This window comes from Myxocyprinus asiaticus, chromosome 39 (assembly GCF_019703515.2).
Source record: "Myxocyprinus asiaticus isolate MX2 ecotype Aquarium Trade chromosome 39, UBuf_Myxa_2, whole genome shotgun sequence".
NCBI classification, from domain to species: domain Eukaryota; kingdom Metazoa; phylum Chordata; class Actinopteri; order Cypriniformes; family Catostomidae; genus Myxocyprinus; species Myxocyprinus asiaticus.
Genome location: NC_059382.1, coordinates 27851903 through 27872378, shown reverse-complemented (window position 1 = coordinate 27872378; position 20476 = coordinate 27851903). Strand labels below are relative to the sequence as shown.

The 20476-nt window shown below is 41.2% G+C and overlaps 1 protein-coding gene across 2 annotated transcripts in view; it reads right to left on the bottom strand.

Moving 5' to 3' along the window:
• The window catches only part of LOC127429539 (cell adhesion molecule DSCAML1-like), a 181244-nt gene that overhangs the window by 53623 nt on the left and 107145 nt on the right, over positions 1 to 20476 (bottom strand). For both annotated transcript variants that reach the window (XM_051678646.1, XM_051678647.1), the window contains exons 5-12: positions 17988 to 18266; positions 15561 to 15836; positions 14526 to 14822; positions 7657 to 7929; positions 5996 to 6277; positions 5236 to 5355; positions 4932 to 5108; positions 1470 to 1675 (exon numbers count right to left, since the gene is read on the bottom strand). In XM_051678646.1, the coding sequence (XP_051534606.1) occupies positions 1470 to 1675; positions 4932 to 5108; positions 5236 to 5355; positions 5996 to 6277; positions 7657 to 7929; positions 14526 to 14822; positions 15561 to 15836; positions 17988 to 18266 (1910 nt within the window). The remainder of the gene's footprint in view (positions 1 to 1469; positions 1676 to 4931; positions 5109 to 5235; positions 5356 to 5995; positions 6278 to 7656; positions 7930 to 14525; positions 14823 to 15560; positions 15837 to 17987; positions 18267 to 20476) is intronic.

The following is a 20476-nucleotide window of genomic DNA, read 5'->3' as shown; positions in this document are numbered from 1 at the left end:
CTGGGGATAACTCATGACATTTGGAACTCCATAAAACAGGCTCTACATATAGTATTATCTTTTTGACTTAAGATGAAGTGTATGAATTTATCAGTGTTGAATCAAGCAAAACACAGGTTCAAAAAGAACAAGCTACTCATAGGTTGACTTGTGAAAATATGGTGACTCTGTAATGTTTTAACAAAATTTCTCTGTTTGAGCGCTCAAATTTGAGTTTGGGGAAGTTCTACATATAATAATCTGTTGAGCAGGCAATAGTATAGTTTAGCTAATCTGGACAATTGGCTTCATGTCTGAAACACAAGCAATAGCTCGTAAAAGCATTCTTATGTTGCTGCATTTAATTTAATTCAATTCAATTCAATAACTTATAAATGGTTTCACGAACGATTTAGGCAGAAATTTATTTCTTTTATTTATTCAATTTATACACTTCATGCAATATGGAAGGGGTGGTAGGAGTGTTTGGGAAATCTGTTTGGAAACAATCACTATTTTTGCAATTCTGTTTAGTGCCACTAGTTGCACAGACATTACACACTGACCCCCCTGACCATTCTAAACAGCACTGTGGCTGCAGTGGAGTCATTCAGGTTCCTGGGCACAACCATCTGACAGGACCTGAAGTGGGAGACCCACATTGACTCCACTGTGAAAAAGGCCCAGCAGAGGTTGTACTTCCTTCACCAGCTGAGGAAGTTCAACCTGCCACAGGCGCTGCTGATACAGTTCTACTCAGCAGTTATAGAGTCTGTCCTCTGCACTTCAGTAACTGTCTGGTTTGGTTCAGCTATGAAATATCAGAAGACTATAAAGGACAGTTCGGACTGCTGAGAGGATTATTGGTTGTCCCCTGCCCTCCCTTCAAGAACTATACACGTCCAGAGTGAGGAAAAAGGCTGTATAAATCACTCTGGACCCCACTCGCCCTGCCCACTACCTTTTTGAACTGTTGTCTTCTGGCAGGTGCTACAGAGCACTGAGCACCAGAACCGTCAGGCACAGGAACAGTTTTTCCCCTCAGGCTATCCATCACATGAACAATTAAAATTGCCCCATTGAGCAATAATTCATGTGCAATACACAGCTTAGTCTATTTATATTTATCCAGCATACCATACCTCTTCTGCCATTACATTCCCTTGCTTCTGTATATAACAGATTGTATTTGTATATTGTACATATGTATATATATATATTGTCCTATAGTGTATTTCTATATATACTTTATTCTCTATTCACTTTTTATTTTTATTCTATTTTTTTATTATTATCTCTGTCTTGTTGCTGTATTGTTTGTGCACTGGAAGCTTCTGTCACCAAGGCAAATTCCTTGTATGTGTAAGCATACTTGGCAATAAAGCTCATTCTGACTCTGATTCTGATTTCAGCTTTAAGTATGAAATAATTTAATCAGTCTAGCTAATCTAAAACCAGTTTCTGTATGAGTGAGTGTGTATGTGTCTCACCTTCAGTGTGGAGATAACTTCATCGCTTTTCTCGTTGGGGCTGGTGGTGATGGAATATCGAGGGTTGCGGTCAGGGTCGATAACAGTGTCACCCCTCTCCCAGCGGATGATGATGGGGTACTCACCCCGGGCCGTGCAATTTAACTCCTTGTTCTGCCCCTTTATGGCCATGGTGGTGTTTGGATGGGATGTGATCATGGCTGGAACTGCAGGAAAAGATAAGATAGCAGGGCAGGAGGTAAATAAATCATAAAGAAAGTTAATTTAAAAGAAAAGCAGGCAGGGTTCAGTGTGACTTTAACCCGACACCTGGCGTTCTGGTGACACGGGTCTCTCTCCACCTCCTCAATCACTTTTTCATACTCTCTCACTCACTCATTCCCTCCTGAGTAACTCCTCTCTAGCGCTGCCTCACACACACACACAAACACACACACACAATATCGATCTGAGGAGGGTTCCGCTGTTTTGTTTTCATCACTTATTCATTCTCTCCCTTTCCAACGAGTGAAACGGATAGAATTGAGGGAGGCAGAACAGAGGAACAATTCAATCAATAACACCAACACTGAATAAGAGAGAGAGAGAGAGAGAGAGAGAGAGAGAGAGAGAGAGAGAGAGAGAGAGAGAGAGAGAGAGTCCACTGTTAGACATGAAAATAATAATATGTTGGATCCTGTAAACATAAAGCTGCATGTTATCCACCGGCTTTGCATGACAATTTATGAAATTGTTCTGTTCACCTCTAACCAGTGTCAGATATATCTTACATTTCCAACTGATTACTCTCCTGAGGTTACAAAAACAGGAGTATTTCCTGGTGTATTTATGGTGACTTATTCAGGCCTGATTTCTTCTTCTTTTTTTTAATCCTCTATTTGTAAAAAAAAAAAAAAAAAAAATCATACATGAAATTGATTGATCCTTTCAATGTCTGAAATCGGGTGTAATGAAAATACTCATGTCCGAAGTATGTTTAAATGTGGCCAGAGCTGTAACTCAAGCCCAGGGCAGTGTTGTGTGCAAGGCAGTTTTCTGCACTCTACATTAATATGAGGGATCAATATTATGGATGTGGACCGAACAGATCGTGTGTCCGATCTAACGATCAGTCATGAGATGGCCTTAAGGATTCCGTTGTAATGTTCTATGATCTAAATGAATTTAGCAGACTAGAATCTGTTGTTCTGATTCCCTTGCTCTTATTGAGAGCTGCTTACACACAATTCACTGTCCAATACATTGGCGAAAAGTAAAGTTTTAATACTATAGTAAAAAAATATCTAAAAATTAGGATTAAAGTGTGTCTAATCATTACTGTGTGTTTGTATGTGTTTGAGGTTGAATGCTTTACTGACCTAGAAGAGATGTAAAAGGGGTAGAAAGACAGAAAGATGGACGGATGGACGAATAGGCAGGAAGATAGTTAGACAGCTAATGAGACAGAAAGACAGACAGACAAACAGATGGATGGATGGATGGATGGATGGATGGATGGATGGATGGATGGATGGATGGATAGATAGATAGATAGACAGATACAGTACATTCAGAAAGTATTCAGACCCCTTCATTTTTTCATATTATGTTATGTTGCAGGAGTATTTCCATTTTTGAGTGAATCTCATGAAAACATGTCCCCAAAATTAAACCAAAAATGTGATATTTTGCATAAAGGAAATTAGGCCTATTTTAGGACCTTTTTTTTTTTTTTTTTTTTTTTTTTTTTTTATTTTCATGACAATTATGCACATTTACCCCACAAACTCTCATTACAATAATACATTTGGACTTTTTAATTTTTAGATTTGTTTTTGGATTACTCATTCTCATTGGTAATTGGTATTTTTTTTTTACTGTAATTGAAAAAAATTACTTGGATAAGATTTTTTTATGTATTATTATTTATTTAAATCAGCAAATTAAAGTACAACAAATACTACCATGATGCAGAAAGAAACTAAAAAATAAAAAATAAAAAAATAAACTTTTTCATTTGCAAAACCATAATGAGATTTAGATTTTTTTTATTTAGATTTTTTTTTTTTTTGCACTATGGTAATGATCATATGCTTAATTATAAGTATAAAAACACTGAAAACTATTTTAAATGGTCATGAAATATGCTCCACTTTCTTTAAGCAAAATATAATGATTTGTTTCTTTCTTTTTGTACAGCATTTGGGTGAAATTTAACTTGGACACGTACTTTTGACAGAATCACCCTTTTATGGTGATTTATTCAGGCCTGATTTTTTCTTCTTTTTTTTATCCTCTATTTGAGAAATAGCTGGGTCATTAGTTTGAGTGACAAAGTGCGACAGGTGCAGGTGTATGTGTGTGTTTATGTGTGTGTGCAGGAGTGGTGTGGTGTCGGTGTTTGTGTGTGTGTGTGTGTCCAATCAAGCATCTTAAACCCTTTCCGCAGGCATCAGCAGGGGCGAACTGGCCATAGTGAGAACCAGGACTTCTATAAGGATTCGAAAGCTCTCTTCCAAAAAGTACTAAGCTATCTACCCAGGTAACACATTTAGGCATCATAGGTGTGTTCCTGATGCGAAAGCTGTTCAATACATTAGCCAGCAAAATTATGCTGCCTTCAAAGATACTTCGGCAAAATTCAAAGGCAGCATTGCATGTATCATTTGAAGATAAGGAAAAAACTAGAATGCATTGCAGTAAGCACAGTTAAAAATGTATCCACAATGGTGGACAGATTTGAAAGAAATTTTGATAAATATGCTTTTCGCTATAAATAGATATTATATCAATACTGAAAAGTACAATTAAATAATAGTTTCATTTAATTAAAATGTACTGTTTCCCCAAATATTTGTGTGCATTGCACTATGCTATGGTGATTTTTCATAAATATGGAGCAAGCATCAGTTTTCCGTATGTGTAAAATCTGTACACTTGTAATGCTCTCTGATTGTATGAAAATGTAAGTTATTTTGTTTGCCTTCATAAATTCCAAGGCATGGCTGTAATTTAATCAGTAGGAGCCTGATGAAAGGAATCTGTAAAAAGACCCAACTTTTTCACACTTCAGAATATTTCAATTTAGCCATATAAAAATTAGGTGTTCATTTTTTCCCACAGATATTACTGTTGTTAATATCATAATTTTGATCTGCATCTCAACCTCAAAATCAATGCTGCACTGTCAAATGTGCATTTCAGTGCACATAACATGTAATATTATTTGCATGGGTGCTACCAAAGCAGGTTCTGGTGCCACATTTTCAAAGGGCCCTATGAGGGCACAAATAAACCCTGATGTGGCCCAGGCTGAAATTTACTTGACACCCCTCTTTTAATCTATTCTTTGACCAACATGCGTTAACAGGTGTCCGGCGTTGCAGGCTTGTGGACGCACCCACAACAGCAATGCTGCTGAAAAAAATCCTAGTGAAAACACTGCAGTATGTTACATAGATGTGTATGATAGGTCAGACGCACTTTTAACAGTAAGCATCATGCTCTTGCTGATATCAGAGCCCACTCCATTGCTGGCCTGACACAAGTAGTATCCTCTGTCTTCCTCTAGGACGTGACGGATCAGCAGTGAACCATTGGACAAGATCTGGATGCGACCCGTCAGTGGAACTTGGTGGTACTGTTGAGGGTTTCCTATACCTGCAGAACCAAAATGAAGAGAATTTTGTGGTGTTAGAATCACAGAGAGTTTGAGATTAGATGACCAGATTTGTGGCCAATCACTGGCTGATTAAAACCAAGTAAAGACAGTAACAGAAGATGGTACCTTTGGCATGCTTCCATACGACTTTGGGAGGAGGGTACCCTTCCACAGAGCAGTTCAGAACCTCTGACTTTCCATAGATCCCATCCTGGTTATTGGGCTGAACTCGAAAACGAGGGGGAACTAGGAAAAAGGAGAACATGTGACGTTTTAGATGAGGAAACACAGACAAAAGCTTTTAAAATGCTGAACACTAATGCTAAAAGATCGATGTTGAAGTGGCCAGGATGTTTCTGGTCTCCACAGTTGTTTTGTTTCATGAATGTTATTTGCCCTCCAGTTTTCTATACATGGATACTCCATCTTTACTACAATTAATCTTTTTTCTTACACTCCAGCAAGTCAATTCCTCAACACTTGTTAATTACCTTGGTTCTATCCCTTTTCCACTATTATAATTTTACCATGAAGGAAATCAACATCATTTGTTGGTTCTGCAACTACATTCATGTAAAACAACAAAGTCGTAACCCTAACCCTCATAGTCGTAACCCTAACCCTAACTCCAAGCATTAACTACCTGGAATTGAGAGGGAAATTATAAAATAAGAATGTTGTTCAAGCCCCAACACAGCAATCAGCCTAATCCTAGCCCTAACCCCAAACTTAACCCTAAAATCTGACTGATTGATTGATTGATTGATTGATGATTGGCATATGACCAACAAGCATTTTGATCCCGGAATATGTCATACTTGGCGGAATTACACTAATTACACATACCATTCCACTATTTCCCCACATAACCCACCCTATCCCTCACCTGTTACTATGAGTTGTCTCTCTGAACTGACAGTGGCTGCATCATTGCTGGCAATGCAGGTGTAGTTCCCGTTGTGTTTGAGCGAGACTTTGGAGATCTGAAGGGAGCTCATGAACTCCTTGGTCTCGATAGTGACACCTGACGTTCCTGACACGATCTCCTGCCCGTCCTTCCGCCAGGTTATCCGGATCGGCATGTCTCCCGATGACACCACACATGCAATGTACATCAGCTTACCGATGGAGGTGGGAGGAAAGTCAAAGGGCTGAATGAGAGGTGGAACTGATGGAGAAGGAGAGAAAGATATGCAATGTAATTCTGACCCCATCACCCTTCAAAACACACACACACACACACACACACACACACACACACACACACACACACACACACACACATACACCCCACCCCTCCAGCCCATAATAGCTGCTCTAATTAGAGCCCAATTGGCATGGGGAATAATGGCATTGCCATGGAAACAGAGATGGGGGGCTCCATTGGAGATATCTGGGGGGATTTAATCTGGGGCTCGTTAAAATTCAGCTAATTAAATCAGAGACATGACAAGACAAGCAGCACACTATACTGACTTCACACTGGAGTCAGTGTTCTGTTGTACCAGTACACACAAGCATGCATTCACACAAACACACACACTAAACCTGGCTGTTTTCAAATAGCAGCTTCAACCCCTTGTATGGAAACACATGGCCAAGAAAAGATTCCCAACCCAACATTAGAGCAACCTCTCTTTCATTTACATGTGAAGGGTTAAATCACCCAAAAATGAAAATTAATTAATCATTTACTTACCATCATGTTGTTTCAAACACATATTACTTTTTTCTCCCTTGAGATATTAGGCAGAATGTTAGTCTCATTTACCATTAATGTTCATATAATCTTTGTTTTCAATAAAGGTAAATGCTGACTGTGGCTGTTCCTAACAATCTGCCTTTTCCATTTATGTTCCACGGAAGAAAGAAAGTCATACATTTGGTTTGGGACAATGTGAGGGTGAGGTTAACTATGCCTTTAACAAACAGAAAATAACACCCCCCCACACATACACATGCTAAGTACACTGAGTAATTGATGAATGTTGTAATTCTTCAGAAGACCTATAATCCTGTTAATCAGAGGCTATTAGTGGTGTGCTTTCTCTTAGGGTCTTTGTGCCAGTCGAGGATATAGACCATCCACAACCTTCAACACCACCTACAGCTTAACCTCATGCTCAGTCCACCACAACACACACTCCCTTCCACCAAAACACATTCATGGTACTTTATAACTAATAAATATTTAGCAGATAAGGCTTTAAAAATGAAGCAGTCTGTAGTGCTTAATTTGTTTTAAAACAATTTCTGAACCAAAACATAATTGAATTAAAAGTAACCAACCTTGACTTCGATATAATAATGATGGATCATTGCCGTACAAAATTTCAGCATAAAAGAATATGACCATGTCCCACATGTGTTAGCCAATAAAGAAAACTTTGCAGATCTTTGCCAACTACAGCAAATGTCTTGAGTTTAGAGCAGGACTAACTTTGGGACAACCAAACAACGGCAGACTGGGGTGTGTTTGGGAAACCTTTTTAGGAACAACCATTATTTTTGCAATTCTTTTTGCAGCCATTAGCAGAAAGTTCTAACCTTTCACGGTGACATGGACAGTCTGGCTGATGGAGAGCTGGGGTTGGATTAGCACACTGCACAGATAGGCCCCCTCATCCATGCCCTTTTGCACATCGCTCAGTTTCAGAGTGCCGTTCTCATACACCACCTGACGATGATTGTCTGGCAACAGCATCCCATCTTTGTACCACTTGATGGAGTAATAGGGGTAGCCAATCACACGGCAGTTAATGAAGGTGTTGCGACCGGCCACGGCTGTGATGTTCCGCATGGCCCGGATACTGGGAGGACCTGCGAGAGAAAGAGAGAGAAGAGAGAGACAGAGGGAGATAGGAAGACAGAAGAACAGAAAAAAGAGGGAGCGAAATGTAGTGGGTTGGAAAATGGTAAAAAAAAGAGGATTCCAGGGAGAAAGAGTGATAGAGTAGGTAAGATGGATAATTAATTTTTTGTGGATATTTAAGAGGAAGGAACAGAACGGAAGAGGGAAAAGGAAGGAATGAAGGAAACAGTATGGAACAGAGGAAAATGAAGGAAGAAAGAAAGAAAGAAAGAAAGAAAGAGAGAAAGAAGGAAGGAAGGAAGGAAGGAAGGAAGGAAAGGAGGAAAAGAAAAGGGAAGTTGGAAGCAAGGAAGGTGGTCAGAATGGGAAGAAGAGAGTGGGAAAGACCAAGTCATGGGGGAGAATGAGGGTTAGAATGCCCTTGGTCTTCGAAGCAGAAATTGTTGTGTAATAAGTCTGTGGAATAACTGTGTGTATCAAAAGTTTCAACTTGTTCAGTACTGCATTTTGTATTATTATCTATAGCTTGGTAGAAAGGCATGTAACATAAGACAAACCACACCGCCATATAAATTCAGCAACTGAATGAGGTGTGTTTCTGCACATTTAGCTTAATAGGCCAAGCCTATTTTAACGTTATGTGTGGTGAAATCTTAACAATAACATAAAAACCTAATGTGTTTGTGTACGCACAGTGCAAATACAAAATCACATTTCATAGCAACATCTCAAAACATACATTTAAAGGATTGAGGACTGCGAGAGCAGAGGCCTTAGAACTGGCTTAAGCGACTGCGCCATGCTAGCCAACTAACTGCTAACTTTTTTCTAAGAAACTGAAAAGCTTTGGAATAGTAACATTATTATGCTGGTCTGATCACACTGACAGTGATTGAATCATTGCAGGTTGCTTAGTCGCTGTACTGTTGGTTGCTAGTGAGTGTGAATACTCAAATGCAGTATCCAACTGTGTCAAGAGGGAGATGCATGCGCTCCACTGTCCACACTCCCATTGGTAGTCACCACATCGCAATACTGTGCATTTGCACAGAATTTGCTTGACTTTGTCGCATTGTTTGTGATCAGCTAAAATTGATGACTCTCATTGAAAATTTATTTGTTTCGGCAAATTGCTGTCAGTGTGAATCCTTTTAGTGTGATTAGCACATGCTAACATCCTGCATGTCTTGCTATGTTGCTGAAAACCCTAGAGAGGTTTTCTGGACTTTTACAGCTGGTTTAAGCTCCTCTAGGTGGTCTCCCAGCCTGACCAGCTGGAAAGTGGCCAAACATCTCTAAAACACCAAAAAGACCAGCCTAATGGTCTTGGCAACACTGGGAGACCAGCTAACCAACACAAGCATGTATAAGTTGTTTTTTCAGCAAGGTAGTTAGACCAATTATTTGAAAAATGTTTTTTTTTTTTTTTTTTTTTTTTAAGGGAAGGCTGACTTTCTTCAGGACTCTGCTCTCAGATCACACACAAGGATGAAGGGGTGTATGGATGAATGGAGAGTTGGACATTGTGAAGATGTAAATGTCTGAAGATTCAGAAAGCAGAGAGAAACAGATTCTTAACCTTGGGGTCTCGACCCCACAAGGGGGCACCAGAGACACTGATGTGGTTGCAGGAGACATCCATGAACTGCATTTTATTTACGGTATACCCTCACTGACCACTTTATTAGGATCACTACGGTCCTAATAAAGTGCCCAACATGGTCTTCTACTGTTGTAGCCCATTTGCCACAAGGTTCGATGTGTTTTGCATACTGAGATGCTATTCTGCTCACTACAATTGTACAGAGGAGTTATCTGAGTTACTGTAGCCTTTTTGCCAGCACAAACCAGTCTGGCCAATCTCTGTTGACCTCTCTCACCAACAAGGTGTTTCCATCCACAGTACTGCCACTCACTGGATGTTTTTTGGTTTTGGAACCATTCTGAGTAAACTCTAGAGACTGCTGTGTGTGAAAATCCAAGGATATCAGCAGTTACAGAGATAATCAAAGCAGCCCGTCTGGCACCAACAATCATGACATGGTTGAAATTACTGAGATAAATAATTTTTTCCCATTTTGATGGTTGATGTGAAAATTTACTGAAGCACCTTACCCGTATCTGCATGATTCTATGCATTGCACTGCTGCCACCCAGTTGGCTGATTAGATAATCGCATAAATAGGCAGGTGCACAGGTGCTCCTAATAAAGTGGTCGGTGAGAGTATTTTTTTTAAAGTTTTAGTTTGGACCTGTTGTAGCAGGGTGAGTAAGAGACAGACACAGTGGGTGTGGCATGAGGCATTTATTTTAAATAATAAACGAAAACAAGAGTCCAAAAAGAGGAAAATGACGTGTCCATAGGGAAAATGTCAAAAAAAAAAAGGGGAAATCTGGCATCCTTGTGTTGAAAAGGGTCTTAGTGAAGGTCAGGGAGTGCTAATGGGCTGGTCCAGAAATAAGGGGAGGGGTCAGGTAGTCACAAACACTCCCCTCCTGGGTCCGGGGCATGAGAGTTGGTGGGTTCTTTGCAGCTCATGCTTCCCTGGACCATGGCGCCCCCGAATCCTTGCCCTTCTGCATGCGCTTTAATCCATGGCAGCCATCTAACCCCCACCGGGGGTTCGAGGGAGGGGGTCTCTTCGCCCTGTACCCTCCCTACTCTGCTCCTGGACCTGCGAGGATGCCAGTGTGCATGTACGGGAATTCGAGACTGGTCTCTTGATTGCATTTAAAATGAGGATTATTAAATTGTGCCTCTCCTCCCTCCTGCCAACCCATGTTGTGAGCCGGGCTGAAGGATGAGCATTAGAAGGTGGGGTGATGATGACGCGAGGAAGGCTGGCTTGTTCTGCCACAACTATATGTCAAATATGCAACTTGTCTTGCGCTTTAAATATAATGCTAAATGTAGGTGTAGCGAGCAGGGCAGGGCCGAGTGACGTCTGGGCAGAACGAGGCCGGGAAGATAGGTGAATGAGCTCCACCTGTATGCCACACCGGTCTCGCATTCCAGTGAGGGGCGGCAGGAGTATTTGAGGAGAGGAGACAGTGACAGACGGGAGAGAGAGACACACGAAGCTGTGCTGAAACCCGGGAGGAGGAAGGATGCACCATCAAGGAGTCCTTGCCACTGACTGAGGATTGTTACGCTGAGGGAGTGCTCGATCCGGTGGCGCTGGAGCTCTGTGTCAACCGGCAACCGAAAGAGACGGTTGAGGAGTCCAGTGCCATTGCCCGGCATCGCAGCTGGAAGTATGACTGCGAGCTGAGGGCCAGTCGACGGTGTGTCCGGGGCCGGCGAGCCCGTCTCTCTCTCCTCTCTCCTCTCTGCTTTCTCCTCTCTCTCTCTATTCTCCCCGTCCCCCTCTCCTCTCCCTCATCCTGTTCCCACACTCAGGCATGTACGGGTCAGATCCGGAGACCATCACGACACATCAACGCTCCCTCCCTTGAAATGGGGGGGGCGGAGTATGTCACAGGCCGGCAAATTCCCCGGCCTGAGTTTGGTGGTGGGGGTATGTGGCGAGCAGGGCGGGGCCGAGCGGCGTCTGGGCAGAGCAAGGCCGGGAAGATAAGTGGTGAATGAGCTCCACCTGTGTGCCACACCGGTCTCGCTTTCCAGTGAGAAGCGGCAGGAGTGTTTGAGGAGAGAAGACGGTGGCAGATGAGAGAGAGAGACACATGAAGCTGTCTGTCTGTGTGTCAGTGTCGTTAGTGTAATGCCGAAAATCAATATGTGTTGGAGCTGCTGAAAAGTAGCTGTGTTGTAGTGTTTAATGCCCACTGAAAAGTGTCACATTAAAGTGTCTTACATGTTTGTCAAGCCGGTCCCAGCTTCCTCCTTGCCCATCTTGTGAACTTTATTACAGTAGGCTACTACAGATTCAATGGTGACCTGGATACATAGGTGAACTCAGTGTAACTAGCCAGTGGTTGCCAAAGGTGAATACACAGAAGTGTGACTGACATAGCGCCCTAAAACGTAAAAGTTGGAAAACGATATGGCAGTCACTGGCAAGTAGAAGCTTGAGTACCCTTGAGATAGAGGAAGCTGCAAGAAAAGAGCACTAATGACACATCAGGTAGGAGGAGGAACCAGAAGAACAAGACTGCAGAGAAGGACATTTTGCCTTAAAATGGAGGACAGATCAGTTTATAAACACTGAACGCATTGAAGGGGCATAAGGAGATTTTATGCACACAAATATTCTCAAATATACTCTCTAACAGCCAACTCCTCATCCCCATGTCTCTCTCTTCTTCTGCTGCTCGCTCAGCCTTTCTCTCAGCTCAGCGTGCGTTGTGCTTTGAAGTCACCGCTCTGACAAGTCAACCCTGATGTATTATTCAAGAAGACTGTTGCACAGTATCCCTCTTCTCTCTTCTTCACAGTTATTCTCTCGCTATCTCTTTCTCCTTCTCTCTCCTTAATTCTTTTGTTCTCATAACATAATATATGAATGTATGAACTTAGATAAAGATCCAAGCAGGAACTGAGCACAGCTATTGTGCTGTTTTTACAGGATGAATGGGCTTGATTTCTCAAGGGTGCCTGTGTTTGTTAAATATTGTGTTGTAAGACTATCACCTCAATGTGTGAGGTGTGTATTAAAGACCCCATGAAATGTTTTCTTTCCTGTGCTGATGTATTTCCTATTAAAACAGGAAGTTACAGCGGGACATATTAAAGGGATCATCCGCTTTTTGTTTGCAAAGCCAATAGGCTTTAGTTACATCACAACCATGAAATATTATTAGCTACTTGCTAGTCAATGGCAGATGGTATTAGGGGGAGGGACATTCTCATTCTAGAGAGCATTTGATTGGACAAAAATCTGTGTAGAACAGGATGTCATCAATATTTTTGGTCCATTTTCCCAGATGGAAAAATATTTACATATTTAGTCTACAATCAAAAGTCAAAGTTTTAGATATGTACTCAATATGTCAACAGTTGTCAAGTTTGTGTCACACTTTTGTTTCTTCCAAAGAATTTTAAGAGAAGCAATCGAGTTAATACTTTAATGAAAAATTGTGACATTCATTAAAGGAATATTCAGGGTTCAATACAAGTTGAGCTCAGTTAATTGCATTTGTGGCATAATGTTGATTACCACAAAAAATTATTTGGACTCGTCCCTGCTTTTCTTTAAAAAAGCAAAAATCGAGTTTACAGTGAGGCACTTACAATGGAAGTGAATGGGGCTAATTTTTGGAGGGTTTCAAGGCAGAAATGTGAAGCTTTTAATTTTATAAAAGCACTTACATGAATTGTTTAAATCGTTGTTTTTACGTTCATTTAATGATTTTAGGGTTTACAACGTTAAGTCATCATGGCAAGGAAATTGTCAAATTGGACATAATTTCACACAGAAAGGTTTGTAAGCAATTTTATCACACTACATTTATTTTAACATGCATATTATTTACATCTTTTGGCTATACTTTTTTAAACAGTATGTTAACGTTTACGGTTTTTCCCTATTCAGTTCCATTTTAAGTGCCTCACTGTAACCCCCTTTTTTTATTTATTTTTTTTTTTTTTTGCTTTTCTTTAAGAAAAGCAGGGACAAGTCAAAACTAATTTGTGTCGGTTATCAACATTATACCACAAATGCTGTCACTTGAGCTTGCTAACTTGTATTGAACCCGGAATATTTCATTAAGTCTCCAGAGCTATGAAAGAGTTCTAACCACAGCAATTTTCCTCTGATGACTTCATTGCTAATAGACATGGACTAAAAGCCACAAAACTCCAATTTTGATTTCATGGGGTCTTTAAAAGTCAGTGCTGTCAGTTTACATGAGTCTAATAGTGTATTAGTCAGGCAGCAGTGTTTTAAGACTATATGAGTGTGTCCATGAGCGTTGGTATCACTCGGTGGGTGTGTGTGTGTGTGTGTGTGCATGACTGTTGCTCCTTGGAACAGGGTCTCATTCTCACTCCAATGATTGTTCTGGCATGTCTCCTTAAAGCAGACAGATATGTCATAACTGAGCATTTCAGAGAGAGAGAGGAGGAAGACGAGAGAGTGAATTCAACAGGCCTGTCAACAGAAGTCACGATCACTCCAATCTGACAGACACTGACTCCTCCTCTCCTCTCCTCTCCTCTCCTCTCCTCTCCTCTCCTCTCCTCTCCTCTCCTTGTTTCTAAGCTAATGTGTCTCTTTTCTCTCTGGCGTGAATTCTTCTTCCTGCTGCCAGCTTTCTACTCTGTCCCAGAACAGTCAGGATGCCACACGTGTGCCAGCCAGCCGGAGACACAGAGACAGAGACACCGTGTATGTGGGAAAGAGAGGAACAAAGACTCATGGCTCACTCAGAGCAGATGGATAGACAAACAGAAAAGGTGGAATAAAGAGAGAAAGAGAAAACACACAGGTGACGGTACTGTGTTGAACAAACAACATAAGACTCTCCACCCACACACATTTACCCACCCACCCAAACCCACGCACACACACAATGACACTTGAGTCATATCAGAAGCAATGATATCTCGACTTGAGATGGGGTGGAGGAGTTTAGGGGTCAAGGGTGAGGGGGAGGTGGTGGGTTTTTAACCCTAAACGTCTGAGATTGAAAAGTAGACAGGCACCTCTTACGTTTATGCGCGCTTGGTACTCGGCGCTACCGGCCGAGTTGCGTGCGGCGCAGCGGTACACGCCCCCGTCGCGGATCTGCGGGTTGGTGACGTTGACATGCGAGACAGTGGAACCGTCGGAGAGCGTGTACTGGCTGGCCCGGTGCGCCGAGTCCCGCGCTACCGGCTCATCGTCCAGCGTCCAGGTGACGGTGGGTGGTGGGGCGCCTTTGGCTGCGCACATGAGGGAGAAGGGCTCGCCAGGGGCTACCACGCGCTCGCTGAAGGAAGAGACAATCCGTGGGGTGCCGTCTGAGAAGAAAGGGAGAGGAAAGAGAGAGGAAAATCAGAATCAAACTTTGGAAGGTGCATTGCTCAAATGTCACTTCACACTAAGTAACTAAATTTTTCAAGAATGAGTAACAAGTGCTGAATATTATGAACTGAAATATTCTGCTTTTTTTTTTGTATTAAAAATATTAACCATAAACCATGACACCATGGTCAAACCAGGTATAACATGATAAAGGATCAAGCTATGTTTAATGGTTTTAATGGTTAATGGTTAAGCAATGATTTTAATAACTGAATGTCACCAGGTTGCTTTCTAGTAGGCATTGCTTCCAACTGTACCATGAGGCAGGTCACATGAACTTGACCATTTACACTCCCATTGGTAGTCGCTGGCTCGCAAGTTCTCAGGTGTGCTCAACTTTTTTGCATTGCCAAAAGTCTCGTTGTGCCTCTTCAAATCGCCAACTCTCATTGAAAATGAGTAATGTTCAGTCACTTTGTCACCACAAATTTTTGTTGGTGAGTTTTTGTCCTAACCAGCCGTGACAAGACATATTGTCACTTCCTTGATGTCTATTTCTGTCGTGACTCGTGACTTCTCATTGGTCCATTGTGAAATATGTTCTGATTGACTGTTATACTGTCACTGCATTTCATTTTTGTTTCAAAAAAGAATTTTTTTATTTTTTTTCCTGGAATCTTGTCACATCACACCTGATTAGGCTTTATATAATCATCCACTCTTTCTCTACTCACCCTCCAGAAGTATGATGGAGAAATCCTGGGCTGTCTGACCCTTGCGGGTGGCGAAGCACTGATACGCCCCTGAGTGTCTTTTCTGGGCTGCTGTGATGAAGAGGGTCTCGTTGTGGGACCCCTGGATGGAGAAGTGCTGGTCAGGCACAATGGGTTCTGTGTTGCGGAACCAGGAGACTGTGAAGTGGGGTGAGCCCTGCACGGCACATGACAGGATCACTGTGCTGCTGATACCTGTTTTCAGGTTCTTGGGGGATAGTGTGACTCTCAGAGGCTCTATGGAGAGACAAAAGAGAAAAAGAGTTGATTATGAAAGTCTGAATATAAAATATTAATACTACTGTAAAAAAAAAAAAAAAAAAAAAAAAAAAAAAATCATTACTGTGTGTTTTTATGTGTTTGAGGTTGAATGCTATACTGACCTAGACGAGATGTAAAAGGGGTAGAAAGACAGACAGACAGACAGACAGACGACCGACCGACAGATAGATAGACAGATACAGACAGATAGACAGACAGACAGACAGACAAACAGACAGACAGGAAGTTATCTCTGTATTTTGCTGTGTTCAGCTTTCCTTCAACTCTGACCAGTCCCCCAGTCCCTGCCGCTGAAAAACACCCCTACAGCATGATGCTAACACCATTGGGATGGTGTTGTGCAGGTGATGAGCGGTGCCTGATTTCCTCCAGACATGATGCTTGGAATTGAGGCCAGACAGTTCAATCTTCGTTTCATCAGACCAGAGAATCTTGTGTCTCACTGTCTGAGAGTCCTTTAGATGCTTTTTCGCAAATTCCAAGTGGGCTTTCATGTGTCTTGCACTGTGGAGAGGCTTCCGTCTGGCCACTCTGCCATAAAGACCAGATCGGTGGAGTGTTGCAGTGATGGTTGTCCTTCTGCAAGTTTCTCCCATCTCCACAGATGATCTCTGGAGCTCAACCAGAGTGACCATCAGGCTCTTGGTCACCTCTCTTACCAAGGGCCCTTCTCCCCTGATTGATCAGTTTGGTTGGGTGGCCAGCTCTAGGAAGAGTCCTTGTTGTTCCAAACTTCTACCATTTAAGAATTATGGAGGCCACTGTACTCTTGGGAAACTTCAATGCAGCCAGAATTTTTTTGAAGCCTTCTCCAGATCTGTGCCTCGACACAATCCTGTCTCTGAGCTCTGCTGGCAGTTCCTTTGTCCTCATGGCTTGATATTTGCTCTGATATGCATTTTCAGCTGTGAGACCTTATATAGACAGATGTGTACCTTTCCAAATAATGTCCAATCAATTAAATTTGCCACAGGTTGACACTCCAAAGTGTAGAAATATCTCAAAGATAATCCAGAGAAAAAGGATGCACCTGAGCTAAATTTCAAGTGTTATAGCAAAGGGTCTGAATACTTATGTCAATGTGATATTTCAGTTTTTTCTTTTTAATACATTTTCAAAGTTATCAAAAATCTGTTTTTTGCTTTGTAATTATGGGGTATGGAGTGTAGATTGATGTGAATTTTTTTTAAAAAGCATTTTAGCATAAGGCTGCAACATAAAATTTGAAAAAATGAAGGAGTCTGAATACTCTCTAAATGCACTGTAGACAGACAGACAGACAGACAGACAGATATATAGATAGATAGATAGATAGATAGATAGATAGATAGATAGATAGATAGATAGATAGATATGAGGCAGAGAGAAAATGTCAGTAAGCAATAAGGCAGCTGGTGTTATGTGCTGAAGGCACATGTGTGTGTGATGGTGTGTGTCTGGGCATGGGCATGCATGTGTGTGTGTGCCCTCCTCCCCTACTGTCCTGTCAGAATCTGTGTGAGCACACCGGTCTGATGTGCCCACCGGCTAAACATCCAAATGTCCACCCCACCTCCCCTGCCTCGACCCCCTCCTTTCTTAACATTAAGACTCTAGCCAATTGTATCCCACTTGTCTTAGGCCCCTCCCCTACCCACTCAAATACACATTGACTACTGGTTGACTAGGAGTCAGACTGGAGAAGCCAGAACAGTCTTCCTGCCCTCTCAGATCACTTTCTCTGTAAGGCAGCAAAAAGGTGGCAGAGGTCTTCCAGTGTGCCAGCACCACTTAAATACAAAAGTGCTTCTTTCTCACTCTCTTGTGCTGTCTGACTTTCTGTTAGGTACTACATTCAATATCTGTCTCTTTTAAACAGTTACACAGGAGATCTTAGGTTTCACTTAAAAATACTGGTGTGACTAAACAGCTGAAGTGTGCCCAAAAGCCCACTAAGACCAGCAAATAGAGTGGCCTGACCAGGCTGGGAAACCAGCTAAAACCAGCAAAACATCTTAGGCTAATTTAAGATGTTATTTTTCAGAAGGGATCCCTAACCAACAGTGTTATTTTGGCATCATCATTCATTCCCTCCAATCTCTCCTTTTTTCTCTCCTTTCTCCTTACCGATGACGTTCAGGTGTCCCGTGACCTCTTTGGAGCCAAAGCTGTTGGTGACTTCACAGATATAGTTTCCCGAGTCTTCCAGGTGGAGGTCGCTGATTGTAAGCCCGGTCAGTCGCCGCGTCCAGCGGGAGTCGGCGGGCAATGGCCTCCCATCTTTGAGCCAGCGAATGGTGGGGTTGGGGTAACCAGAGGCAATGCAGGGCAGCTCTATGCTGCGGCCCACCTGCACCTCCCCTGACTGGAAACTGTCCATCACAGAGGGTGTGGATTCAGTGGGGTCTGAGGACAGAGAGAAAGAGAAAGCTTTTATAGATTGACCAGAAAAATTCAAGCAGTCATATCATGACTAGTAATTCACCAATTAATCAGTCACTTTGTATTTTTGTATTGGACGATAACTTTGCCAATTATGCCAATTAAAGAAATAGTTCACTAAAAATTTTTAATTATCTCATTTACTCACACTCATGCCATCCTAGATGTGTATGACTTTCTCTTTTCTGCAGAACACAAATTAAGATTTTAAGAAGAGTATCTCAGCTCTGTAGGTTCATACAATGCAAGTAAAGGATGGGCAGAACTTTGAAGCTCCAAAAAGCACATGAAGGCAGCACAAAAGTAGTCCGTACGACTCCAGTGGTTTAATTTGTGCCTTCAGAAGTGATATGGTAAGTGTGGCTGAGAAACAAATCAATATTTAAGTCTTTTCTTTTTTTTTTTTACTATAAATCTCCACCTTTTGACCAGTAGATGGCGATATTCAAGACAAATGTGAATTGCCAAAAAAACCGAAAGAAATAGAATGTGGAAGTCAATGTAAAAATGGAGATTTACAGTAAAAAAGGACTTCAATACTGATCTGTTACGCACCCACCCTTATCATGTCACTTCAGAAGACATGGATTTAACCACTGGTGTCGTATGGATTACTTTTATGCTGCCTTAATGTGTTTTTTGGTGCTTCAAAGTTATGGCCACCATTCACTTGCATTGAATGGACCAGCAGAGCTGAGGTATTCTTCACAGTAAAAAAATCTTTGTTTGTGTTCTGCAGAACAAAGAAAGTTATTCATGTCTAAAATGGCATGAGGGTAAGTAAATGACTATAAATTAGATTTTTCTAGTATAGAGAGATTTTTTAAGTAGAAATGGCAGTTGCCCCTTTAGTCAATTTCAGAATCTACCGAAAGCTTTCTTAATGGATATTAATACACACACACACACACACACACACACACACACACACACACACACACACACACACACACACACACACACACACAATGTATATATATACATATTTAAATATGTTTTGTCAATTTTGGGAAATTATTGTATAACAGTATTATATAATATCAGTGTTAATTTGAGCAATTTTGTGAACATACTGTATAATTTCCTGTCATTGTATTATATTTATCAGCATTACATTATTGTAAAACCAATATTGGTCAACCACCAATCATGACAAATCAAAATGTATTGATTAAAATAAATAAATAAATTTATTTTAAAAATAATTATGAAAGCATACACCAATTTTCTGAACCCAAAATTCTCCTCCCCATTTCAAAAAGATGATTTATTTAAACTAAGCTGCCCCTAAGTAAACATTGTTACTCATCTCCAATTCAACAAGGTCAGCCAATAATAAAAGAGTATATTTACACAGAGGCTTCTTAAAGGTAAAGTAGCAAAAACAACCCGTTTAATAATGATTAGAGAGAATTGCTGATTGTGTTTGGCACAATAAATCTTGACTAACATTATAAGTGGACTTATAGGTAAAAAAATGGTATGATAAAAATGAATGATATGATACTCTTTAAATAGATATATTAACATATCTGACTCTGCAATCAACAGAGGAACTGATCTGAACAAAGAAACAGGGTGTAAATGGCTGGTGGGACTCTCCAATATGACACATGTCTGATTTTAAATGACACAAATGGGAATCTTTACACTGCGTGCCCAATTATTAGGCAAGTGAATATTCTGATCTTATCATTATTTCCATGCACATTTTCCAACTCCAAACCATATAAACTTGAATGCTTATTGGATTCAATCATTTTCAGGTGGTATGTATTTGTGTAATGAGTGAGAGTGTGGCAAAAGTGACTAACACCTTGATATAAGGTGTGCATAATTATTAGGCAGCTTCATTACCTCAGGTAAAATGGGCCAAAAAAGAGATTTAACTGACACTGAAAAGTCAAATATTGTAAAATGCTTTCAGACAGATGCAACACTCTTGAAATAGCTAAACTATTGAGGCGTGACCACCGGACAATCAAACGTTTTGTTGCGAATAGTCAACTGGGGCGCGAAAAACGCATAGAAAAGAAGCACAAATTAACTGCAAAAGACTTGAGAAGAATTAAACGTGAAGCTACCAGGAACCCATTATCCTCCAATGCCACCATATTCCAAATCAGCAACCTACCTGGAGTGTCCAGAAGTACAAGGTGCCAAGTGCTCAGAGA